This window comes from Copidosoma floridanum, unplaced genomic scaffold (genome assembly GCF_036245765.1).
Source record: "Copidosoma floridanum isolate Cflo_tuat_1 unplaced genomic scaffold, Cflo_Japanese_pri ptg000025l, whole genome shotgun sequence".
Taxonomy (NCBI): domain Eukaryota; kingdom Metazoa; phylum Arthropoda; class Insecta; order Hymenoptera; family Encyrtidae; genus Copidosoma; species Copidosoma floridanum.
The window spans coordinates 4,916,951-4,944,479 of record NW_028321902.1 but is presented as its reverse complement, the minus strand read 5'-3'; the positions used below and the strand labels follow the sequence as shown (position 1 = coordinate 4,944,479).

The 27,529-nt window shown below is 39.2% G+C and overlaps 1 protein-coding gene across 4 annotated transcripts in view; it reads left to right on the top strand.

The window, feature by feature from the left end:
• mub (poly(rC)-binding protein mub) overlaps nucleotides 1–27,529 on the top strand; it is an 80,173-nt gene that overhangs the window by 43,938 nt on the left and 8,706 nt on the right. For 2 of the 4 annotated variants that reach the window (XM_089595234.1, XM_089595232.1), the window contains exons 3-8: nucleotides 7,969–8,347; nucleotides 14,643–14,699; nucleotides 14,881–15,270; nucleotides 16,401–16,844; nucleotides 24,461–24,557; nucleotides 25,593–25,872. In XM_089595234.1, coding sequence (XP_089451360.1) covers nucleotides 8,264–8,347; nucleotides 14,643–14,699; nucleotides 14,881–15,270; nucleotides 16,401–16,844; nucleotides 24,461–24,557; nucleotides 25,593–25,872 — 1,352 coding nt within the window. In that variant the 5' untranslated portion in view covers nucleotides 7,969–8,263. Of the gene's footprint in view, nucleotides 1–2,343; nucleotides 2,723–7,968; nucleotides 8,348–14,642; nucleotides 14,700–14,880; nucleotides 15,271–16,400; nucleotides 16,845–24,460; nucleotides 24,558–25,592; nucleotides 25,873–27,529 lie in introns of those variants that run through there. The other 2 variants (XM_089595233.1, XM_089595235.1) reach the window with 2 other exon arrangements.

Sequence of the window (27,529 nt, the reverse complement as noted above, 5' to 3'; positions counted from 1 at the left end):
CCCCGATAGTCGAAAGTTCGTACGGCTATATACTTTGAATTTCCCGCGTGGGCCTCGGGTCCGACAGCTGGCGCCATCTGCGCGTGAATAATCCGACTTGTGTCTGCGATAAGAAGTGAGAGAGATGGGCGAACACGGGAAAAAATTAAACACCTCCCACTCTCATATCCTACGGTTACGTGTTCCGCATTGCGTGCACTCCATGTGACCAAGAAAATTAACTTGGTTCAGATGTTTCAATGTTTAACGGAAAAAAATGAATCAGGTTGCTTTTCGTCCGGGCCGTTGATTATGAGTGTTTGACGGTCCATTTGGCGCTGACAGTAAAACCCCTTTTATAATGTACAGGTGCATGCAGGGATTTTAATTTAAATTTAATTGACCAAGAGACGCTGTTTTTTGTTTTATTTATTTTAAATCAGTTCACCTGGTTCACTGTATGCACGTTTTTTCCCGCGGTATCATGATGAATAAAACACTCGCATCCTATGTCGCGCGTCTGTATATTACGTATGTATGCTTAGATACGGGAATTTCTGCCGGATGTTAACGTACGAACGTGTGTACATATTGTATGCGCGTTTTACTATGCACACGTAACGAAAACAGGGGTGAGATGTGCACTCTAGATTCATGCTTAATTGAAAAGTGCGACGCTCGCTGCGGCTCTTTATCCATCATCGTTACTACTAGTATTATTATTACCAAGTTATAAGAAAAAAAAAAAAAAAAATTAATAAAAAAATAAGATAACATTACATTTTTTCCCTCTTTTCAAGTGCTTTTTAATTCCTATTTTAAGTTTTTGGTGGTTCAAATGGGTATACGGGATTACGAGTTACGCAAAAAGTTTAAAATTTTGTTGAGCTGATGGTTTTGTATTTTTAACAATTTCTTGATAACTAAAAATTTGGTACTTACGTACACCTACCTTTGAGAAAAATGGTGCTCAGTGGCTAAAAAAAAAATAACTCTCGTGTATTAGAGTGTAGGTTGCTCGTTTGTACGCCAATACTTTTACATATACGTAATCGCTCGTGATGGTCGCGCTCGAATGATCCTATACCCAAGAAGGATCTCTTGCGTACACGTGACTTGTCATTTTCCTCGTTTGAAAATAAGTGCATAAAAAAATAACTCAGTCTTTTGAAAATAACATTCGGGTGTCGTCGGTTAGAGCACACATTACGATTAGGCAATTTCTATAAGTGCCGATTTCGCACCTCATATGGTATGGTTAAAGATTTTCATTGAATCCTTTTTTTTTATTTATGTAACATAATGTTCGTGAGAGTAAAAATTTTTTATAGATTTTCTCGACTTTCAACGTGAAGCTTAACATTCGTAAAAACTATAAACTTTCTTGTGTCACGCGCACGATTGTGATTACCATAACATGCTCCTCGTCATGTTGCTAATTTCTTACGAATTCATAACAGTTTCTTTAAAAAGATACTCGTTATTTTATTCCTACGTATAAATAATTATTCTTTTGAAACAATAGCATGGAAAAAAAAGAACCTGCCTGTGTTAAAAAACCTTTCTCAGCTGCAATACTTAAATATACCAGGCAAAATTACAAAATGAGTACGTAAAAGTATCGTTTTTCTCAGATTTACAACCATTCATAACTATATTCATATACGTTTCAAAATTTTAGTTGTGAAAGTTGAAGTAGAAAGATTAAATTTTAATAACGTTTTTCTCGACATTTTCTTTCCATTCAATTCCAAAGGATTAGAGTCACTTTAAATTTGCTTTTCATCGACCATACAACTTCAATTTTTTAGAGTTTCACGCGAAACGATTTTTGTTTTCCATCCATTCATCAATATTAAGTACATTAAAATATTAATCGAAACACATGTGTTTGCACATGTTACATAATACAATGGAGCATTAACTATTGGGCTGCCCTCATTTTTCGTCCACAGGACGCTTCGCAGGCCAAACCAAACAATGTTTTTACACGTAACTCAATTTAATTTGGATAAAACTATACTTAGAGGGGAATAAAGAATTTAAAAAAAAAAAAAATCGAGCGCACCTTTTACAGCGACTGCGCGCAGACGACACGAGTCACGAGATAAGGAGGCATATACGACGCATGTGTAAAAAAAGCGTCTCTCCTTCTCTGTGCAACCCTATATACACAATACCTATCACGTTTATAGCAGTAAGTATATACCTATATATAAACCTAAACGTCTGGCTGATGTCGTTTTCGCGCGCCGTGCTCTCCCCTCTTTTGCCCCTCTCTCGCTACAGTCCTGCTCCCCTTCTCCCCCTTGCAGCAGGAACGCCAGGAACAGAAGCTAGAGCAAAGCAGTTCCCTCACGTACCTTAACGGCGCAGTACCACAGCTCTCGTGGAGTGTGTTCTCGCGGACGGCGCGTGTGTGTATTAAACTTTGTGCATCGCAAGAGAGAAAAAGCACCCCGCCGCATAAGCCATATCAAGCAGCTCCTCGCAGCATCTTTTGCACTCCGCGACGCACACATCAGTCCATTGGTTTTTTTTCTCCTTTTTTCCCCTTACCCTTTTTCCTTCACCCGTGTGTGTGTGTGTGTGTATACGATATATACATACACACTCGCCTATCCTCCTTTGAGCACAACTCTCGTTGTTATTGTTGTTTTTCACGTCGTTGAGTGTGCAGTGCCGCTTCAGATGAGAAGACATCATTCATTCACGCAGATAAAAAACACCGGCGTCGCCCGAGGTAAGCTTTTCCACTCGCTGCGGCACGGCCTACTACTTTTACTATTTACCGCGGTACCCCGGGGTATTAGGGCATCATCGGCTTCCTCTCTCCTTTACGTTACAAACGCGGCGATGGTGGAGGCCACCATACGTTTACGAGTGTGTAGTAGGTGAAGGAAGGGAAAAAGCACGCCGCGCCATATCGGGGTGTGGGTAACACACATGTAACGTATGGGCAAGTGTTTGTGGACGCGCACGTTTTTCACCGCACCAAGTTGATGCTCTCGTTTTTCCGTGCGGCCTGTGATACTTGATCTCACCATATATCCGCGAGTCATATATACGTGCGCTTGGCTCCGTGGATTTTACTCGCCCTCAATTTCGTTGGTCGCTCAAATTCGCTCTTGTTCTCGGTGGAGCAATGTTTTGAGGTTAGAAGCTCCCCTACCTCGACTGCGTAGGTGTGTGTGTAATCTCGGTACTCCGGATTCAGAGAGGGATTTTTGTAACTCCGGAGAGCAGGTACACTTGTAATCCGTTAAATCTGCTTTTCCTTACATTGCTGGGAGTCATGAATCAAAATATATATTAGCAAGCGCGAGATGGACGACGCGGCTGTTGTGCCTATGTGTGTTTGAAAGCGGTGTACGTATGTGTGTATACTTGTATGAATTTTCTTCTCTCCCCTGCTCCGGTTTTCAATCGCGTACACCACAGAAAGAGAAATGTCCACCTCTTGTTTATACGTATTAATCTAATGGCCGTGTTTTGACGGGAAATAGCAGCAGAGTACCCCTGTTGTGCGTGCATTTTCCGCATCTCAAGATTCCATTCAATGATCGCAACTATGCGCAATACTTACTTGATGCCTGCGAGCCGCCTATATATATATACGTGCGACAATGGGTTTTCCTCCTTGCATATATATATATTAAAAGTTTTTAATTGTGCTTTTATTCGTGTGCACGTACTAGTATGTTAATACGTAAGTGTACTGATTGCAAATTTAATTTAAAGCTTTTGACACAGTCGCAATTGAATAGTTTTTAGTTTGTTCCACTTTGACAATATGATAAATAGATGTGTAGTTTGTTTTTCGGAGCTAAATACAAGTATAGTTCGTAGGTGTAATCGATTGCACTGTAATTTTGCACACACGGATACACTTGAAAGTGGCTGGATTGTGAAATGCAAACGAAAACGTGCAATTCATGCGCGATTTCGATTCGTCGGTAAATTCTTAACCTCAAAACGAAAGAATAGAAATTAAAAGGAGCGTATCGGGGAATAATGAAAATTCTTGTCGATTCATACGTGCAAAAAAGGAGCAAAACATTTCAAGTGCAAAGGGCTTTCTACATAATTATACAGTTGTTTATTTATCCTGCTTCATTATTTTACAGTTGCCAAAATCAATGGTAAGAGTGTGCCAATTTTTTTTTTCTTATGAGTATGCACGAAATTAAGCACAAACGAGGTTTCTCTTTTTATGTGTCCCTGTAGGGCAGTATTATACTCACCTCTACAGCTTGGAAAATTACAATGATTTTTCCAATCCTACTTGGGTGCTCTGAAAATTTCCAACGACCGGAGTTATTGGGCATATATACTTTCTAAAATTGCTCTCGAATCGCACGTATGCGAACGTGAAGGAAAGAAAGAAAGTGCATAAGCACCGGTTTTCGAAAATATCGCCTACATACTCGTAGGTATATCATGTACTAGCGAAAGGCAAAAAATCACTTGCACGTGTATACATGTCTTATACTCAAAGTTGGGGGAGAGTCGCGTATTCTCAAATAAAAAGTCGTCGACGCGTATTGATTGTTTCGCCGTCGCGTCTGGCTGCTGCAGGGGTTCGCCTCTACACGAAATACACCTATACGTGTGTGTGTATTATACCTCGGCTCTCTTTCTCCATTCACTCTCGTATACATGATACCCGGCGGGAGATGCTGTGCTCCCGAGATTCGGATTTTTTTTCTAAAAAAAATAAAAAAAATACTCGGTAATCTCTCTGGGTGCGACGTTTAATAAACAAGCATATTAATCTAAATGGCCCTCGCCTATCCCCCAGCTTATACCTTCTATTTCTCAGCAGTCGTGCACGAACATGTTGACTTGTTCAATAATATTAAATCACGGAATGAATTAATTTTTCTAAATTTTCTTTAAACTCCCTGTACCATAGTTGGAGCAGCGGAGGAACAAAAAAAATCGAGACCGAGGCGAATAACCCGGGTGCCTCTATGCTATACATATATATACAGCTCGGAAGAGAGGCTCTTGAAAAAAAAAGGGGAAAAGCAGCACGCCACTCGCCGAACCGGTCGACCGCGCATGTGTACAACGGGGGGGGAGCCTTATATATATATAATATGCGTGTATCTCACCGGAATGCGCAGTGTGCATGTGTGCGCGCGCGCTTGTAAAATTTTAGGGGAGTTATGCGCGCGTTTCCGTCCGTGAAAAATTAGCAAAGTGTACAAGTATAACATTACTATTTTCTTCTTCTTCTTCTTCTTTTGGGACAATTGTTCCGATCCAATCAAATTCTTCAAATGGAAAGGAGCAATTTTAATCGCGCGCCAGAGAAATAATATGTACGCAACGCAGAAATTTTACTTTTCATGCGGGGCACGTGTTCTGATTAAACGAGAAAACAAGTCGCTGCTGTACTGTTTGTGTATTGCAATCGATGATAAATTTTATCTAAACCGGTAGGTACATATTACGAGACGGCGACAAAGAGTACGTATACCAGCCAAATTTCTTTGGCAGTGGAAGAGCTATTTGCCCACACGCACGCCGTCAACAACACTATCAATCTCCGACCTATTTAATTAAAAAGTCATTTTGATCCGCCCGACCTTTTCCTTTTTGGCTTTTTCGCGAAAACTCTTGCATGTCACGCTACGGTATCCTTACACACTTGACTCATTGGAATTGAATGTGTTTTATTTATTTTTGGCTTCAACGCCAGAGTCGAGGTGTGGGCGTACGACCGAATGTATAAAATACGTTTATCAGTTGTCACCAGCTGCGTGTACATTTTGAACGAGTGATAAAACTTATGAATCAGACAACTCCCATAACGATGATAAATATTGTAATCTCTTGGAAAGCAAATGTATCACTTGGTTAAAGTGACAAAAGAAAATATTATACATCTTCTTCATTTTACTCGAAAACACGGTGTGAAACGCATAAACCTTTAACAAAAATTATGTACCCCCGTAAGTGTGTGTGTGTAGTGTCGATTACGCAACACATCTTGGGTCGCGTCTCTTGGTGCTGCTCGTCGAACATCTGGCAGCAGCGAAACAAAAAGCATCACCGAAGGGTGTCTTACTTCCCCCCCTCCCATCCCCACTGTACCACCACCGTTTACTGTATTATGTACGTGTATCGTGAGAAAATAACACGGTGTGCAAGCAACAGACTGAACGTTGTTTTTGCGCCTCTCGAATTTCGATGGTGTAGACAATACCACACAATATTATGTATACAATGATTATTTTTTTAATTTAAGATCAAATTAATTAAAATAAATAAATTCCAACTTGGTGTTGTTAATTTGCAAAGTGTAGTATGTACAGACAAAACACGGAGTTAACGAGGAAGAGTCGGCAAAAATTATTAAGTAACGAATGAGTTGCTACACGTATATATACAAGAGGGAGAAAAGTAGCGGGAGCTGCAGACAGCACGTTTTTTTTTTTTTTTTTTTTTCCCCGGCTGTAGTCTTTATCTTGGTCCCGGAAAAACGATGTTCGATACGATTTTCTCGTTTTTTCGAGCTGAAAAAAATAAAGCCTGCAATTCACCACTTTTCGAGTCTTTGAGAAAAAAGGCTAAAAGCACGTGCAAGAGAATTATTTTTCGCAGGGGAGCTCGTACATACGGAAAAAAAAAAAAAAAGAATTAAACGACATCGCAGAAGAAGAGGAAGTCTGCCGGATTTTTCTCCTTGTTCTCACGCGCTAGCCACGTGTTTGTGCGGTGCGATGGGAACGCGTTGTAGTTTCCTCCTTCTCCACCCTTGTATTTATTCTGTGCTTCGCTGCGGCCACGAAGACGCAATAACTCATCAGTCTCGTGTCAAAATTTTTTGTGCTCTTGTATTCTTATGTGTAACCCCCGGCTTGTCTGCGAAGAAGAGAAAAAAAGAAAAAAAAAAAAAACAAACAACCTTAAGCGTGTAAGGTGTCGCTAAAATTACGGTGGAGTGCCTATGGGCTTTTTTTATGGTTACACGCTGTGCCGGTCTGTCATCGTTGATGGGCCGCCCCGGCGTTTCTTTTCTTGCGTCTTCTTACGTAAGGAAAAATCGTGCTGTGTGTAAATTTAATTAATTTCCCGGCCAACGTCCTACTACCGTCGTTGCATGCTCATGTATAGTTGTTCAGGAAAGTGCGTTTCATCGCTGAAACAATTTTTTTTACGTATATATCCATTTGTTGTGTAACTGAGAAGAAAAATTTTCTGCCGAATGATAAATTTGTTTCCGCTTCTGAATACATACAATATGACAAACAGATTACGGCTCATCCGTCGCTTGAATTTATTTTGGGGGGCATTGATACTTGGCGATTTATTCCATTTTTTTCTAAACGTATAATGCATCGTTTGTCCCAAAATGTTTTAATTTATACAAATAATTATCCAGGAAAAGCAGTGAAATTTGTTTTGAATGAGTAAAAACAAATTTAAGCATGGAAAGTGTCGAAGCGTTCCCTTTTTAATAAAAAATACTTCATTTGCACTGTTTTTTGGTAAAAAAATTACGTCTAGTACTGTCTTACACGGAGGTTTACAACTACATTATTTTCAAAAAATCAAAACATCACACTTTTTTTAAAAGTACGTTTAAGTGCTGTCTTATAAGTAGTAATGAAAAAGATAGAAAAAAAAAAAAAAAAAAAAAAAACCAGCCAAAACAATATTGCGGTGACTTAAATTTACACGCTGACACCCAATGTCTGGTTTAGCCGAAAGGTATCAGGTCTCGTAATTAAGAGTATCGTTAATCTTGGACGAGCGCGACAACTCGCGATTCGTCTCAATCCGTTCTCGGAAGGCCACAGGGCGATTAACAAGATCCGAGAAGCTACGTGCAAAATATAATTCAAAGTGAATATGGAAAACGGCCCTCTCTCTCTCTGGTGTATCTATATTTTACTAGCACAACTAACACACCCCTCCCCCATCGATTGCCCAAGACGCAAACATTTGTTTAAATTTGATTGTATTGTTTTGTTGCAGCGTGAATCGAGCGAAATCAGCATCGGCAGCATTGTCCCTCCACTGGGCCAACAATCACCACCAGCACCAGCATCATCAGCATCCCCGAAGGCACCACCATCCACGCCACCACTCACCAAGCAAAATAACTCGGCCGGCGCGGACCTCGCCTCCCCCGTCCTCCTCCTCGCCGCCTTCCTTAACGCCCAAGCAGCCGGCGAGAACTGCCGACTTGGCAATCCAGCTACCGAGCGCCACGGCCAGCACTATTACCACCCAGACGGAAGCCAGAGAGGAGCAGAAGGACGAAGGAGCCATGGACGGCATGGACAACAACAAGCCCGTCCTCAATGACGACCCCTCCGTCACCCTCACCATACGGCTCATCATGCAGGGCAAGGTGAGGTGTCCTCCACCCCCTTCCCCATAAACGACCACGTAACGAAGCTCTAACTAATCGCAGACAAACTACCCTTAAAACTAAGACACGTACCCCTTTATTTTACTAAATTAGGAAAAGCCACCTGGTGTAGTTTCTAAGGGTATGTACCCCAAGTGGAATTTGTCTGCTGGTTTCGGCATCATATTATTTATATACCTCTTACAGTCAAGCCTCGAAAATGACACCGAAAATCGGGGCTAGACTGGACAGAAAAGTGCCCGCGCTCGATATCGGCTTTTGTTTGTTGCAATTGACTGATGGGTTTCGGATTGATTGTTTTTTTTTTTTTTTTTTTTTAATCACAATGAGCATAGACATCGTGTGTTGGCACGCCGCGCGACTCCCGGGGAAGAGGAAGGCGATACACACGTCGTATCGTACTAGCCGGCTATCTCTTTTTTTTTTTTTTTTTTTTTTTTTTTTTTTTTTTTTTTTTTTTTTTTTTTTTTTTTTTTTTTTTTTTTTTTTTTTTTTTTTTTTTTTTTGCATAAACCACTAGCCAGAGCGATTTATTTACCCCGAAACATCCGTCCCGGGTTTTCTCATTGTTGGTACTGGGCGTACGGAGAAAAGCGTGCCCAGGAATTCTCGCGGCCGAGACGCACATCGGGGCACGACGACGAAAGCTATGTATGCCGCCGCACCAGATCTATTCCTACCGGCCGGGTGTAGTTGTTTTTCAGACGCCGGCCGACGAGCCATTTAGCGCCTGCAAGTGCCCTCGATCTTTTTTTTTTTTTCTATCTCTCTGTCGATGCGGGGAGCGCGTCTAGATTTATTTTTTGCTCCTGTCTTCGATCGCCGGTAAAACTCGGGTATCGGCGTTCGGTGTGTATACACCACAGCTGTGTCGCGCGAAAATCACACGCGTGTGCCAGAGTGTGGATACGTATCGCCGGGATTTGGGCAAATTTATCGCCCCGGCGCGGCTGTGATTGAACGCGCGTTGCCCTCGTGTACCAGGGACAAGCTGCGATTCGCACACCAAAGTTATTTAAGCTCCCCCTGATTTATCTCGCTCCCCCCCCCCCTCTCGGCCATTTGCGAGCTTGACAATTGAATTCTCGCTTTTCCCCGGTACAAAGACGGTCCTTGGCTCATCTGATTATTCGCTCGGTTTACTTGTGTGCTCCGATGATTTTGAATCGTGCTTTGAAAACTTTCATCGATAATCTTGAAATTTAACTTTCAGACCGATGTGAGTCTGAAATACATCATGGTTATTTCTACACTTTAAGTACACCTTGCATACGTATGAAAGAAAAGGTGCAAAGTGTGCCCATTGAAATAATCAAACGCACCGAGCAGGACAGTTTAGTGTTACACACTGGCCATTGCAACAAAAGATTTGAGAGTAGAGTATATATAGGTGACGCGCACGACGAAGGAAGAGCTCGAAAAGCGTGTAAAAGATGGAGAAATCGCGAGAGTTGGTAACCCGATACTTACGTACAGCGCGACAATAGCGCGGCAGCCCCATAATTTTCATCCAGTCGGGGATTTCTCGTAACCGCGACTACGACGTTTCTCTCGAGCTTATCGGGTTATTGTGCAACAACTCCGTACCCCTCACGCCCTTCATCCCCCCCGAGTAGTCAATTTTTTTTTTTTTCATCGAAGCGCACTACGTATTCAACAAAAGTCAAGTTTCACAATGTTTTCGAGACGTTTGTGGATTGAATTTTACTTTTTTCTACTACGATCTCGACTACGATACTCACAGCTGTTGTGATTCTCATGGTTTTCTTCGCTTAGTCAGAAAACTCGCATTATTTGCAACTGACAATGCAAATGAGTCTTCGAGAGTCCTGTACAAGTTTGCACTAATCTCACATCAAATGGCTGAGATTTTTACTGATAATACAAGAATGATTTTTACCAACAAATAGAACGCACCTTTATGAACGCGTTTATAAACGTTAGGGGATCAGTACCATACCATTTTTGTAATAAAATCAAAGTGATACTTAATGGCTGAACTCGAGCTGAACTATGAAGAGAGGCAAGGATTCTAAGGTTGGTTTTTGCAATGTTTTTCGAAAAGTACTATTTTCCGACAACTACTGCAGCAATTTTTAAGAACTCGTGGTTTTTTTTTGCAAATTCAAAAACAGCGCATAGAGACAGTAATGAGCAAGAGCGTATAAAAGTCCCTCGTATCGATATCTCGAAATCGCCCGACATGTATAAGTATCGGTCGTCCAAGTTTTTCACGCGGTCCATCGTGGGAGGAATTTCAGGAAGCAGTACAGCTCCTCTAAAAAGCAATTCAATCTAACTTGCTGTTCCACGAGAGTGATAATGATAATCATAACCAGCGAGTGACGGTAGTAGGTACCTGACATAATTAAGACACTAACGCGACCATCGGCTTACGCTTCTTCTGCTTCTGCCTCTCGTCTCAAACTTTAAATTGCCATTAACACGAAATCTCCGTTGACACGAAGTAGGTGTTTTTTTTTTTTTTTTTTTTTTTTTTTTGCCATTTGAAATTTTCGGTGCTCTGGTTATTCGTACTCAATTAACGTGTCATGCTCCGTCGAGTTAGAAAATTGTGTTTTTCACCGCTAAATTTTATACCGCTTTTCGAAAATGCATAATAACATTTTTTTTTTTTTTGTGTGAACCAAGCAATAACCATAGCAAATGATTTCATTTATAGACAAAAAAAAAGCTTGTACATATTGAGGGACGCACAAAAAATCCATACTGGCTGCAGCAGCGAGCGCGGATGAAGGGTCGAGCCGGAGTGTCGACCTCCGAAGAAAATTATTGCACGCTCGTGCACATTTTTGAACGGGGCTCTTCTTCTACACGCTCTCGAGGGGACTTTCTTTTTTCTTTTTCTCTTCTCATCCGTACTTGGTCCCTCTCTCTCTAAGGTACACGACGTCTCTCTTTTCTCCAAACGCGGCGCATCTGTCCTCGCAACTGCGAGAACACAATACCAATGTCACCTTGGTATAGTTTTAAATAAAATTCTTGCTAGTACGCGCATGGGGTAAAACCCATACTTGCTTTTTTCCAGCTGTCTCTATTTTTCAACAGTGTTGCATCGATATCTCGTGTTTATTTTTTGATTTTACAATCGAAATGAATGGAAGCTCGTCCTTTTTTGATCTAAAAAAAAAAAAAAGTCGAGATTGATAAATTTTTTTTGTAGGATTGTCACATTTTCTGGTATTTTACGAAACGAAGAAGGAACGCGCGTTAAAACCGACCTTGACAATATCTGACATCAGTACGTAAATACATGAATGGAGCACGTGTATACATAATTATAGTTTCGCTCTCGGTTGTGTGTACACAACGGAACGGGGCAAAAATAGGGGGAGAAGAAACAAAATTATTCTCGTGCCTAAGCCCGTGGTAAACTCATTTGGTTGAAGGGCGTGTTTGTAGTATGTACATCTCTTTTGGCCTCCAAACGCACGACAACAACTCGGCGCTATTTCTCCTCCTCCTCCACCGACAAAATATCAATTTTCATGACGGCCTAATAAAGAGACTCAACTTCATTATTTTCGGAAAGAATTTCCTTGCATCCGTGTAAATGTCGTACTTGTTCTCTCTAATTTTGAAATAGTGACAAGTATACGACTTTTTCAAAAAAGTGCATAATATATTATACACTATAAAGTGTTTAACAGTGAATACACACGTTAGTGTCTTAATTATGTCAGGTACCTACTACCGTCACTCGCTGGTTATGATTATCATTATCACTCTCGTGGAACAGCAAGTTAGATTGAATTGCTTTTTAGAGGAGCTGTACTGCTTCCTGAAATTCCTCCCACGATGGACCGCGTGAAAAACTTGGACGACCGATATTTAAAGAGTGAAACAGTAGATTTAACTTATGACTTCTTTGAACTACCGAATATATTCACTGTGAAATAGTTTATTTTACTGTGAAACAAGTAAATGTATAAGTTGTACAATTCTCTTCATTCGGATTAAGATAGTTCATGGAATTACTGATGAATATTTATAATTGAAATTAATATCGACTGGGGGCAACTATGTTTTTTACCACTTCACATGTGAAAATCTTGTTCCCTTGGGCAAATAGTGAAATTTTCAATATTTCAAATTTAAAAAGATATCGTCGAGGATCTAAAATTCGTATACTATTAACGATGAAACGTGCAACAATAAGCCCAGTTGTAGTCTCAGATCGTCCCCAATGTCAATGTTCCCATCGGAGGTGGGCACACTTTGTTGCATCTTACGCACAGCCGTGATTTCTCAGTCGTAATTTTTGGCGCTCGGCAATCCCTCGTCGCGATAAATAACGGAGCAAGTATCGAAAATTATTCCCCGTGCAACGACGCACACGCGCTCTTTATATAGGTGCAAAAGCTCGGCGTATATGATCCTGGCTGCGGGCCAGAACAGCTCGTCGCTTTCTTTTCCTCTCTCCCGCGTCCCTATCTCGACTAGTATCCTTTCTCCGTAGCTGACCCTTTGGTGAAAATTCACTAATTTATATATATATGTGCGCTTAGAAAAAAAAAAAATTCGTCATTGCCAATAAACGTTTATTCGAGGACAAACGAAATAAGTTGAGTTATAATCTGTGAAATTTTGCGTTATAAAAAAATTGTTCGTTTCATTCGAATTTATTGTTAATGTCATTCGATTTGAGTAAATATATACTTTCTTTTTTTACTCGAATAAACGTTTATTTGAATACAAACAGAAAAATATTTACTTGAGAAAAAATATATTTAGTTGGATGAATATTAAATTATTCATTTGATTTGAATTGTCAATGTAATTTGGTTTAAATAAATTTTTCTATTCGTATTCAAACAATCGGTTATTTCGATAGACGAAAATTTTTTTATTTCAGTGTACGCAAGATTTTCCCATATATTTTAGTACGTATACATATAGGGCAAACACTCGCGCTCAACCATCAACGTGAAATTAATTGATCTCGTTCTAAGATACACACAGTTTTACAACGTCATTCACAACAACAATAACCATCCTTCCAAAGAAGAAGAAGGCACACACACGCACAGGCCAATTACGGTAAAGTAAATGGCATCGCCGACGATTAATGGAAACTTGTTTGTGTTTTTTCGCTCCTCCTCCTCCTCCCTACACATATACATATATCTTCTTTATCGCGGAGATGTTACCGCGAAACATAATAGCACAGCCAATGACGAGGGGTTAACGATCTTGGATCTCTTCCGCCGCTACTCCGTGTGCCATACACACATATATGCATATGTATATTATGTATAGGCACGAAAAACAGTCGGAACGAGGGAAACGTGCGTCGGCTAATCCGTCGTGCAGAGAGAGAGAGAGATGGAGAGATAGAGCGTGGGAGTCGGAGTCGAGTGATTCACGCACTCTCTTCCTCTGTGTCTATCTGATGTGAAAACACGCGTTTATATATATAAATCGCTGAAGCGCTGGCATTTCTTACGTGCATGCCTAACATGTACAGGTAAATCACTAATCCCAAAGTACGAATTTTTTAATTTTTTTTGTTTATCACTATATCCATTGAGCCTAGCATACATTTCGAGAAATCGTGCTAAACCAAGATGGTCGATTGTCCTTTATTTTTCTTTATCAATATCGGAAAACAATCGAAAAATCTTTCAAAAAAACAAACAAAAAAAAAAAAAAAAAATCGAAGCAACTCGCGCAATGGCCGAGTAAATTATCCGTACAGCAGAGAGAAAGCGTCGCCGCGGAGCGCAGCAGCTAGCCGAGGAGAAAAGACACACGATGTACATGCAGCGCTGCATATTAGCCGCTCTCTAGCTCGTAGCCTAAGTTTAGAAGCGGCTCGCATACCTATGCTCTCTTGCCTAGATTTGCGTGACATTATCGGCCGCTCGCGTCCACTGCACGGAGGAGGTGCAGGTATATATATATATACATATATAGGTAAGCTCCTCGCTCGCGACGTCTGGCGCCTCTATTAATAGAAAATCGCAACACAAGAGCGTTCACCAACTCGCCTTTTCTTTCTTTTCTTCTTCTACCCTTTGTAAGCGCTTTGTCCCTTTTGTCGTCGTCGTCGGGGCACCGCATTGCATTCGATCCGCCTTTATGTACCGCTCATCGGGTGCTGGTTTAATTTTACCCACGTGCGCGCTTATCGAGAATTCCCCGCTACGTGCGGCGGACCAACTCGAATCGCTTTCCCATTAAACACGGGAAGGGTATAGTATGTACATATATAATTCGGCGATCATTGGATTGTTTTGTTTTCTGCTTTTAGGAGGTCGGCAGTATCATCGGCAAGAAGGGAGAGATCGTCAAGAGGTTCCGCGAAGAGGTAATCAAAAATTTTTTTTTTCTTCCTTCCTTTGAGACGATTAACCGAGCCCGAGTAACAAAAAAAAAATGAATAGTATATATTAATAATGGCTCCGATAGTTTATATTGGCACATCTGTAGAATAGTGAGATAAGGCGTTACGTAGTGGTGATAAGCTATGTTTGTGTTTGTGCATAAAGTCGGGCGCCAAGATCAACATCTCCGACGGCTCGTGCCCGGAGCGCATAGTGACCGTGACCGGGCCGACGAACTCGATCTTCAAGGCGTTCACGCTGATTTGCAAAAAGTTCGAGGAGTGGTGCTCGCAGTTCCACGAGATTCAGACGGGTGCCGGGGGTAACGTGCCCAGGCCGCCGATAACCCTGAGGCTGATCGTGCCCGCGTCCCAGTGTGGCAGCCTGATCGGCAAGGGTGGCTCCAAAATCAAGGAAATACGCGAGGTCACCGGCGCCTCGATTCAGGTTGCCTCGGAAATGCTGCCCAACTCGACCGAGCGCGCGGTCACCATTTCCGGGACCAGCGAGGCCATCACTCAGTGCATTTATCACATATGCTGTGTCATGCTAGAGGTAAATCTTTTTTATTTCTCTTCATCCGTTTTATTTAAGTTTACGATAACAATATGTTTGAGCGTTTTGTGTATATAGGAGAAACGATTGTGGGCGAGTTTCATCGGTTTGTCAATGAACCAAAGGAGAGTTGGGGAGAAAAAACGGAACAGCAAAGTAATCGAATCTCTTTTACTTTATCGGCTAAACTTGCTCGTGACTGTGTATTTGCTGATTTGCTTATGGAGGGGGGGGGGGGGCTTTGCTTGGGACGTCGAGAAACTTCAGTTGTTGGTGGATTGAAAAGTTTTTTTTTTTTTTTTTAATGAAATCTCTGAGCGATCGTTTTTCGTATACACACAGACGCGAGTGCTCAGTCATAGGTCAGGTGAATTTTTGTTTAAAGAAAAACTTAATTTTTCAAATGTTAATGTTATAAGCACATGGTACAGATTGTTATTATTATTATTATTATTATTCCTGGTCCCCCAATTTTCAAGGCGTGCTGGTGAGATAAAAATTTGTAACGTTAACGTTACTTTTTCAGAAAACTAGACTTTTTGTACTGAGATGCGTGAGATACGTTAAAGGAGAGTGGGCTACAGTTGATAATCAAATGTGTAATCGGTAGGTACCAGCCAAAAAAGTAGTAGACCAAAACAACAACAACAAATTACACCTCACAATGATATGCACATCGAGGGGTTACATACTACTTGAGGACTGTACTTGAACCAAATTTTTATTAACTTTTATAACACAAAAGTATTTTTTTACTGACTCAAGGAGTGAGCAGCCCCTCGATTCCCATACATGTGTCGACAAATAATACATACGAGACAAAGAAAAAAAAAAAACCAATTGTGTAGTGCCTACCATCCAACACCAACATAATAATATGCATACTGTAGTCCAGTCTCTCTTTTTCTCTCTCTTTCTGTCATCTCCCCGCCATGCCACCCCCCCCCTTTTCTTTGTACATGTAGCTGTATACCTGCCTATGACTACATGCATTCGAATTATGATTTTTGTTTTTGGAAAAAAAAAAGAATTAAAAAGAATTTTTAAAATTTTTTTTCCTCACTACACAGTACGTGTACGTGTCCTTAATATTGGACGCTATCGTCGTATTTGTCTGCTTTCTGTTTCAGTCCCCTCCCAAAGGTGCCACGATCCCTTATCGCCCTAAACCCCAAGTTGGTGGGCCAGTGATCCTGGCTGGTGGGCAAGCCTTCACCATCCAGGGTAATTACGCGGTGCCCGCCCACTCGGACGTAAGTACAGTAATGCCTATGTCCGCCGCCCCCGCTGTCGGGACAGCCCCCCACCCGCCCTCGCTCAACGGCCAAACTCTACATACCTCGCCCTTCGCGGCCCACCCCTCCTCGCCCTTCGCAGCTTCACCACACGGGCATCATCCCCTACTGCCCGCCCACCTAGCAGCCGCTGCCGTCAACCCTCACCACCACCACCACCACCATCATCCTTTACACCCGAGCTCCCTACACGCCAGCGTGGCAGGCCTCGCCGACCCCCTGCTGAAGAGTGGACACTTGCAGGCAGCCCTCCCGCCCGCACACCTCGTGGCAGACGCCGTAAGTCTTTTGTTTTTCGTGACCTCCGAGACCCCCAACCCCCCACCAAATAACCCCCATTCCAGTACACCCCCCCCCCTAACCCCCCACCAAAATATCTCTCTTTATGTACCTAACCCCCCTTTTCCCCCCACTCACTCACTTACCTGAAAAGAGGAACGATGAATGTTTTTCAAGTCCAGGTCGTCTGCCTTCGGTGGGGGGACATCCGTCACTTGTATCGAAAAACAAACATTTCAGTGATTGGTCGTACTTGTCGAAGGCAGTATATAAGGCCGTAGTTGTTTTGTATGGTATATATATGGGGAGTGGACAATATTGGTATGCTTGGAGCGCTGATATAGTTCACCCCCCCCTTTTTTTTTGTATCTGGACTATATGAGTTTCCTCTTTCCTCCCCCCTCCCCCCCTTCAAATCGACCAATGTCCATATGAAACTTTTTTTCTTTCTTTCTTCCTGCTAGACCGATCTCAATGTTTGATATTACAAATTCTTGATGTATGATTTTTTTTTTTTTTTTTTTTTCTTTTCGTTCGAAGCAACCTAAATGTTTTGTTTCCAGTTTTTTGTTCTTCCACTTTGCAAATTACAATTCTTGCACAAAGATGCATAGCTGTTTGCTTACATTCGTAACTCGATTTCGTTTAATGGTTAATGTTTTTTTTTTTTTTTTTTTTTTTTTTTTACTTATATTATTTTACGTACAAAGTGATGTTTAACACAATATTCGTTGTTGCAACATTTTTTTTCTTTCAATCTTTTCAGAGAAGTAAAAAAAAAAAAATCAGTAACTCTACAACTGAAAACAGCAAAAAATGTGCTGTGTACATGTTCTAATGGTTGTTGCCCGGTCGAATGAAGAGAGAAGGAAAGAAAAAAACGCGACTCACGTTCCAACATTTGATCCAAGCCCCTGCCCTTTTTACAAGGCCCTAACTACTTCTCAACCCTGGCTAGTATATATTTATATATCTGTTTTTATAACCCCTTGTGCTGAGGCCACCCAGTTAAGCCTGGCTTTAACCCCCTTTTTTTTTAAGTTCTTCTGCTCGCTTACTAATTCTGAATGTGTCCACCCCCACCCCTTTGATGCAAATTAACCTCTTTGTTGTTTAATATGCTCCTTTTTTAAATGTTTTTTCTTTTTTTTCCTAGCTACTTTAGTGTCTGCCTTGCAAGGAACGATGCTCGAGGTGGTACATTTTAACCGCGAGACTCTCAAAAGACTTTGAATAGTCTTGCGTTTGGTTAAAAATGAAAATTACATTCGAAGCCGAGAAAACGTACACCTCGGACGTTTGTCGACGGCCGCTTTTACTCTTTTGCTATGCTTTTGCACGCTCTCCTGCATGTATGTGTGTTTAAACACGATTATTACTTTTTTCCCTAATTTTATTAAATTTATGTACACACACTATCTAATTACAATGTACTTTTTTTTCCACTTTGCCCTATGCACACGTAATTATGTGTTTGATGTCAGAAATAAAAATAAGTTTAATGTTATATTTGGAGCAGCGTTTTTTGTTTTCGTGTATTGGTAGAAAATTGAATGTACAGCGATCAAACGGAAAAATTGGATTGAACAAGTATTGCTCGCGAGAGACTCTATTGATTGAAAAAAAGTGTGTTTCAGTACAAAAACAAATTCGGACTAAATATTTCTGTTTCCAAAAGTGGAGCAACACTGATAAATGTCGTTTTACGTGCATGACAAAAAAAAATAAAAAAAATGACTTCTACTTTTTAAAGAATCACAAATATGAAAGACACGCGTGTTTGTGCGACTAGTTGTGAGACGTGTAGGGAATACAATTTTTTATTTTTGTTTTTTTCACATCAGAATTGTGGAAATTAATGAAAAATATCGCTACGATATTTCAATCAGTCAAAATCAACACGCGCTACCCAACAACTCTCTTCCACCAATCAACGCTCGCGTCGCTTCTTGCCCCCAATTGAGCCGAAATTGGTCTATTCGTCATTCGACTACCGAATATTGTTTCTGTTGCATTTTTTCCTTTTTTTTTTTTTTTTTTTTTACAAAAAAATACCATAATTGACTCTTTTGCTCTGTTCAATTTTCTTCCGCGCTTTTTCATCTCGTAATTTTTTTTTCTCACTTCGCCAGCGCCGGAATTTTTTTCGGTCGACGCGTCACTGCACAATAGGGACTCTCCTCGAAAACGCAACCCTTCGTTCTCGCCTCGTCAGTGTCTTTGCCCGTTCTCTTTCCGTACCCATTGTCATCGCGACTCTTTCGACGAGGCAGCGATCGATGCTCTCGCGACCTGCAAACCCCGAATTTTTCGCCACTACCTCCTCGGACTCTTTTTTTTTCGCATATTTTTCACACGCGCGATAAATGCTCGAATATCATAAATTCATGACTTTAGAGTAAGCATGATTTTTGTGTAAGAATCTAATTCACATGTGGAGACTTGGACACATGTACTTTTTTTGAAATACTATTTTCTGCTAAAAAGATTTTTTTTACTATTTATAACACATTGATTAACAAAAATTTTTCCAGTAAAACCAATTTGGAAGAGAATTTTTTAATAAAAAGTATTTTTGTATTTTATTAAAAAACTTGACAATAAACTTGAATATTTTAAATTTGTTTTTCAATACGTAAAAAATGTTTTAATCATCGAATTGTGAATAGTTTTTTTTTTTTCAAGTGTTAAACGTAATCTAAAATTCATGCAGCAAAAAAAGCACCAAAGTTCACTTGATTTTCTAAAGAAAAAAAATTTCACTGTTTTCCGATGAAAAAATATTTGTTAATTATTATGTTATACGTAATAAAAAAAAAAGTTTGAAAGTAGCGCAGTCTCATTTATTCGTGTTAACCAAACAAAACGTACCGCAACAAAAAGAAAAACAAATTTCCTCGACCCCTGATCAATATTTCAGCTCCAGTCGCTGCCGGAGGCTAATTTAACCAATTCCGCGAGTAAATTTATAATTTTTCGCTCACACACCCGGTCGGAAAATCGAACTCCCCGCAAAACCCTGTTTGCACAGGTGCAAGCGCTTAAATTACCGAAGGCCGCCTTCCACGTATGTACGCGTATACAAAATCCACCCTTTTTTCCGCGTACTAATGAGCGCGCAAACCGGTCCCTCTTAGTTTTTACTTTGATTTTCGCTCGTAATTACCGGGTTTTTAAATTTTTCAAACTCAGGAAAAAAAAGAGGCACGCAGACGTCAACAACTCACAGAAGGTGGGGAGGATACTTTGAAAATGCAACTCTCGCGGACTTTCCTAATTGTAAACACACCCGCGTACGAGCACACATCAGCATTTTTTGTGAAAAAAAAAAAAAAAAAGAGCTCGTAGCAGTGTGCAGTCGCGAGAAACTCGGGAGAAAAGTGCATTAAAGCGCCCGGGTCGCTCTTTGATTCTGTAATCCCATTATCATTCTTCTATTCATAGTCGAGGCGAATATACATGTATACAAATGCGCGTTTGGCGAGTCTTCATTTCTCATTTGCATCTTTCGCGACTGACTGAATTATTGAATATAAGAGGAGGAGGAGGAGGAGGAGTAGTAGTCGTGAGGTATCGATCGTAATTTATATGCCTCGGCGTCGCTTTCACGCGCAACCGAGTGAACTCGCGTTTCGCACATACTCGCACGTCACAAGTACGCCCGCCCGCGCGTCTTTCATATTTTTTATTTTCTGCTCTTAAAGGAAACCTTCTTTTCCTCTTCGTCTTTCTTGTTTATGAAAAAAAAAAAAAAAAAAGAGGAGGGAGGTAAAGTTCTCAGTTTACAAGTAGTTTGACTCTAAACTTGGATACGAGCGTTGTTGTGATAAAGATTTTTTTTTTCTCTGTCGCTAATAGTGCTCTACGAGCTTTTTTTTCTTAAATGTTAGTGCATCATGTAAAAATTGTATAGAAAAATATTTCACCTTCTCAACTAATAAATAATAGAGATTAATATTTATAAATAATAGTGGTTATTTTTCGTGTTATGAAATACTTTATTAATACCAGAAATTACTTCTCGATGATCATGTTGTGAGATATCATTAAACTATAGAATATTATATTGTGTAACATAAAATAATGTATGATTCTTAGGAATCAGTTTTATCCACTTAATCGAAAAGTGTAATATTTTCTCTATTTTATCTAATGTGGTACTTGTGATTTTAAAATACTGATTTTTTGCTACTCTAAATTTAATGGGTTTTCCGGGACAAGTTAACGTCAAATATTGTTGAAAGAGCTTTTCGTTTTGACTTTACAAAATTTCATCACTACAATGGTAATTTCCTCTCACAATCTTCAGGTCGAAGTGATGGTTTTTAAAAGTTTTTCCTGGTCAACGCTTTATCGGGCTCTTGTTTATCACTTTGCCTTTATATGTATGGTAACTTAACTATTTGAAAAAAAAAAATGTACAACCCCTTTTTATAAAAGTGAATGTAAAAAGTAAAAAGGAAAAACAATTTTTTTTCTGCCTCTGTAAAGCTTTTCATTGCAAAAAAACGTCTATTGCGCTAGGCTTGTTGTGAGAAATAGTAAAGGTTCTACAACGAGGGAAAGTAAGGCAAACAACGAAACTGGCTTATAAGTCGTTTGGAAGAAACAATAGGAATGAAAAAAAGGCCTGCTGGTATATCTGTGGTGGTGGTTTGTACGATTGGTTGGTTATTGGGATTTTTTTCAAGAATACAGCGACGTAAAGAATCTATGCATGCGTGGCACGAGAAAAAGGTAGATTTTAGGTCACTCTCTACATGCGCTTATTCGTTGGTCTTTTCTCTCTCCCTGTTCCACCTGCCTCCCATAATACTGCGTTTATGCCTCACTCTCTTTTTTATTTTTGTCCTTACCGCTCTTTTTTTCTTACGCAATTTTATGTTTAATTCCCATAACGCTGTTTCTACTCTAGTTTTTTTTCATTCACACTACAATTTTTTGCAACTGCTTTTCAATTTTTTACCACTTGGAAAAAGGTTTTTTTTTTTTTTTTTTTTAATGTTGCTGAATCTTAAATTAAAAAAACTTTTTTTCGAGTAACGAGACTATTCATACATTCGTTCTCAGCTTTTGCAGCTTACTTCATACATCATTTTTTTTCTGCTTTTCTACATTTTACTCTTTTGATTCGTCAGTTTGACGTTCCGATCACATCATCATACATCAGACGATAATAATTTATACAAGCCTCCTTGTGTCTCGTCTCTTATCCTGCAACTATCATTAGACCTTTGTATGTTTCATTATATTACGCAACTTGCAAGAAAACTATATTTGTTTTTTTTTTTTTTTTTTTTTTTTTGTAGTTTTTTTAGTTTTCTTGAAAAAATGATAAATATTGAGTTAACAACTATACAAAACGTCATCTTTCACCTCATCATTCACGTTATTTTTTTGTTACCTTAATATCTTTTTCGCTTGCCTCGAAAGTATTTATACGCTTTACAACTTTTTTTTTTCCTTTAACTTCTAATGATCTTTGAATTGTCTCTTTATACTCCTGTCTGTGACTTAATGTGTAATTTATTTATTTATTTACTTTTTTTAATATCTCTCATTTCCACTTTTTTTATCTGCTTTTCTTGTCGTCATAATAAACAAAGAGAAAATGTTAATTTGTTTCCCTTAATAAAGTAAATAACTTTTCAAGTTACTGCAATCACAGCGAGGGTGGGCTGTCCCCAAAAAGCGGTTTTTAATTTTAATATTTATAGTATAATTTTTTTTCCATTCATCATTTTTTCATTCAAATCTATGTCATCGATGAACAACACAACAATTTTTTGGACTCATTTAGTTCATTCTAGTCAAAGGTAGTGTCAACTGAAGTTTTTTGGCTTCATATAAAAAATAACTTATTAAATTGAAAACAAAATAACTATTATTTTGATTAGAATTGCCCAAATGTGTTAATTTTGAAAGAAAATTCAATGCAAAAATTGAAACACTTTGTGATTTTTTATTTTTTATTTGGAGATAAGAACAAAAAGACAAAAAAAAGCGAACACTCAATATCGCAACCATTTTCATCAAATTTCCCCTCCGATTTCTCCCCTTTTTTTTTATTCATTCATAGATTTTTTTTAACGTGAAATCGTGTTTTGTGATTCCCTATCAATTCGACAAATACATTATATAATGAGTATATTACGTACTATGCATGAACGAATTGTTTTTTTTTTCTAGACGCAGCATTTAGTTGGTACATTGTCACAATTTTAGTTAGTGTCATTTTCAAAAAATTGTATCACGAACATTTATTTAGATATTTACATGATTTATAAAAATTAAAACAAATCAATTTAGGTACAATCATTTTATTGATTTCTAAACGCAATAAAAAAAAAACTTTTCTTTATATAAATGAAGTGTATTATTTTCGACGAAAAATTTTTTTCTTACCTTAATTTACAATACACTATTAAATTGAGATTTTTTAATCTAACAGCTGAGTGAAATAAATATTAGAAATTGAGTTCTACTTTAATCTGTTGGAAAAAAATGTATTTATAAAAAATTTTTTAATACATTAATTTCTTTTTTTTCAAATTGCAATTCAATACTTTGGCTGAAAAAAATTGTGTTTAGTACTAAGTTAGAAGTACTAAGTACACTTATAGCAAAAAATTAATTAAGTAAATGTAAAACAAGATCCCGCGACTAAATGAAAAATGTAATTTTACCTCATTCAAACTCCGTCGATCACCAGCGACGAAATGTTCATTAACGATTCTTTGTCCGTGTAAACGTTAGCCGGGAAAATTGCAGGGATCGCGTAGGCTCGCGCGCTTTCAAGCAAAGATATCACAGGGAGAGGCTGCAGCAGGGGAGAGACCCCCAGACGGTTGGGGGGAGGGAGCAGCGCGTATTTCAAACTCGATTTACGCGCGACGCGACCCCCCTATCCCCCCACTAGCTCTAGACCATTAACTTCAATCTGGGCGTCATTAACGACGCAGCTTGTGTACGACACATCAGCGTCTCCCTTTCTGCTGTCCTCCTCCCCCTTTTTAGCTGAAAATTATTCGAGAAATTCGCTGTACCCTGTCGAAGCTAGGGATAACAATTTAACGCTCGATGTGAGATTCGATAACGAACCGAGAATCACAAAACACGAGTCTGATGACGCTCCGCTCGGAGGCTTGTTTCACTCACTTCGATCCTGATTCAGTGCATTAATGCGCTTATTTATACCTTGTACATATATATTTATATTGTAAATGGCGTACATATTATAGATGTCGAGCAATCGATTTTTTTTTTCATTTTCTTTTGCCAGAGGATAACTGAACGTTCAGTGAAGAGGAAATCAAAGTCAAACTTGTGAGTAAAAATTATAAAAGAACAAAGATGAAGGGGAGAAAAGAAGGGTACATTTCTTGCACTTTTCCGCGCGTATATTAGTTGTTTTGGTGTTTCCGCGTTGATCATTAAAAGTGTAGTGTGGTTCCCCAAACCCTGTACAGAAAAAAAAAAAAAAAAAAAAAAAAAAAAAAAAAAAAAAAAAATTGCAAACCTCTCACGAACACTGATGACGAATGCTGTAATTTTGTGTTTCACGCCACGACTCACCGTCAACATTTTTGCGATTTTCTTTTTCGCCGCTGTTGCAGATGGGTAAGCTCGGCAGCAGTCCGTTGGCTGGCCTGGCCGCCTTGGGATTAGGCGGCCTCGCAGCGCCAGCCAACACCGGAGGTCTCAATCCTGCAGGTAATTTCCGCGCCTGGGAGGAACTTGATTTTCTCCCCCCGGATCAAATCTGCTGCGCTACGTTCGAGTTTTTTTTTTTTTTTTTTTCATCTCTCGAGCGCCAGTCTCGTTAAAACTGTCGTTCAGGAAAAAAAAAAAAATTAAGTTGCTCATTAAGGGGATGCCGACCTTCCAAGTACGATCTAGCTTACCGGTAGAATATTGTTTTCCGGTACGGATATTGAATTTAACAAAATAAAATTAATACTGTCTCACCATGGGCTCTTAGATCGCTTTTTTAGCCCCTCCAAGGGCTTGCATACATAGAAAACTGTTGAAAACATTTAAAAAAAAACAACATTTCGTCGGTAAGATAGATCGTTGTGTGAAGGGCACTTTGTCCCCTTTAAGGCAGTATAGATATTGTTATAGTTTCTTACCTTATCAGTTAAATTGTTTCGATTTTATTACGTAATGGACTAAGCAAAAAGCTATTTCATTTAAAAAATACGAGTTGACGAGTATTTTTGAAACTCCAAAGAATAAATCAAGCCCTAATTTAGTGATATTGATCAAGAGTTCAAATGAGAACTAGAATGTTATATATTGTCTAAACTATGTATATTATAATGACGTATCACTTGTGTAACTTCGTAGTTATCATTTTTCTTCTTTAAATCTACACAAATTACGCCGAGTGAGGGTTATTCTACCGTCAGGTGGCGATAGTGTACCCGTGGACAATTTCCACAAAAGTATAACTATATATGCATTGAATACATAGATAATGTTCTGTGAAAATCTTACACGGGTACACTATTGCCACCTGACGGTAGAACGACCCTCATTTAGATTTAATTTATTCTCAAGTTATTTCACAAAATAAGTATTTATTCAGACAAAAATGTAATAAAGTGATGACCGATAAATGAGGAAATTCTAATGATGTCTAGACTGCCCTTAAAAGGTATAGTAAAGAGAAATGAAAATAAAAAAAATAAAAATCTACTACCATCACATCGTTAATTCAAAATTTTTTATGACCTGACGGCCTAGCATTGGCAGCACTAGCGGGTAGCCAGTTGCGCACCAACAACACGAACCGACAGCAGCCGGCCGCCAACAATCAGACGCACGAGATGACGGTGCCGAACGAGTTGATCGGCTGCATCATCGGCAAGGGCGGCACCAAGATCGCCGAAATACGCCAGATATCCGGGGCCATGATACGAATCAGTAATTGCGAGGAACGCGAGGGTGGGCCCACCGATCGCACCATCACCATTACCGGCAACCCGGACTCTGTCGCCCTCGCCCAGTATCTCATCAACATGAGGTAAGTGCGGCTCGACGCGAGAGCCACCTACGCGACCTTTCCTTAGAGAATATTTACCTGAGTTGTTTATTTCTTTATTTATTTATTTTTTTTATTGTTATTAATTGAGGCTGTGAATCAAGTGATGTTGTTTCTGGTCAGTGGTTCATTTTACGAGTGTGTCTTCTTTGACCTAAAGTCAAAATTGATTGATGTGTGTGCTCTTATTTACGTAAACGATGCAAGTGTACTTGGAAAATAGTTGATCCAGAAAAATTCTCTTGAGTGTGCAGATGTATAAAAACATGGGTTTTTTTTTTGTTGCGAAATCGTGTGACTACCGATATTGTGGTCCTTGTACTATTTGTCACTCTTCTATCATCATCATCATCATAAAGAGGAATAAATTATAAATATATTCTCTTTCTCGTAACGATAAACCTTATAATGCCTATGAGAATATATTTAAATTAAACATTGATTATACGGCATTGAAGATTTTTTTTTTTTTTCTATCGTTACGAGAATACTGAACTAAGTAGTGTGTCAATACTTTGTCCCAATACATCTAGTAAATTACAAATGATACGATGCCAGTAGGAAAACAGTGGATTATTTTATGGCGTTACACAAAAATCTGTGCAATCAGGTATCAGTGGTAGATAAACATATATATTTAACGAGCACATTATGCAATAAGAGATGCGTGTTGAACAGTATGAGATGGACCATCTCCAAGTTTGTAGCTCGTATGTTAAAAAACTAAAGAGATAGATGTAACTTAGCATCAGTGACGCGAAGCATATCGGCGGAAGCAGCAGTACCAGCAGCAGTGGCAGATTCAAGGAGGAAAATGAGAAATATGGAACAAAAATTTAAAAAATACAAAAAAAAAAGCAGTTCAGCAAGATGAACGTCGTACTATCTTGTCTAATCCCTTTATTTCCAGGTTTCCTGCATACTTACTTCCAGGTCCAGATCCAGTGAATCAATTCAAATCCCGAAGACTCAATTTTTGTCCGCCCGCATACTTGTGACTACATTGTTTTCCCCAACGATCTCTAGGGTGTAAACTCCCCTGATCACTGACTCCATTCCTTTTACATCACGAAGAAATGGATCTATACTCGTACCGAAAGTATGTCGAGAAAACTATTTTACTATGCATATTTTATATTTTTTATCCACTACTATGGTTTTTATTTTAAAAAAGTGTCGCATTACTTTCGGTACGAAAAAAAAGCTCTTTAATATCCCTTTTCCGTAGGAAAATCAATCATTAAGGATAAAGGATTCCATTTAATCCTTGGCAGCGTGTAATTCCTTTTCCCGAACTACTGCACTCGGAGACAAAAGTTTCATTCGTTCATGTGGATTGGACAACTTATGATTTTTATTTCACCTTGTTTTAGTTGTTATTTTATACCTATGATTTTAATTTTAATTTTTCATGCACCGACAATGTATTTTTTTCTCCGAGTTTGACGAGCTGTAAATAAACTGCGAAAACAAAAATCCTTAACCTCGAAGGGGCTTCCTCTTGTTTTTTTATAACTAACAACAGTTAATGTTAATATTTTTAAAAGCTTTTAACAATTAAGTGGAGGCCTCTCGTTAGCTAAGCTTTTTCACCCCCTTTTTTTTAACAGTAATCACTCTTGCTCACGTCACACGTTTC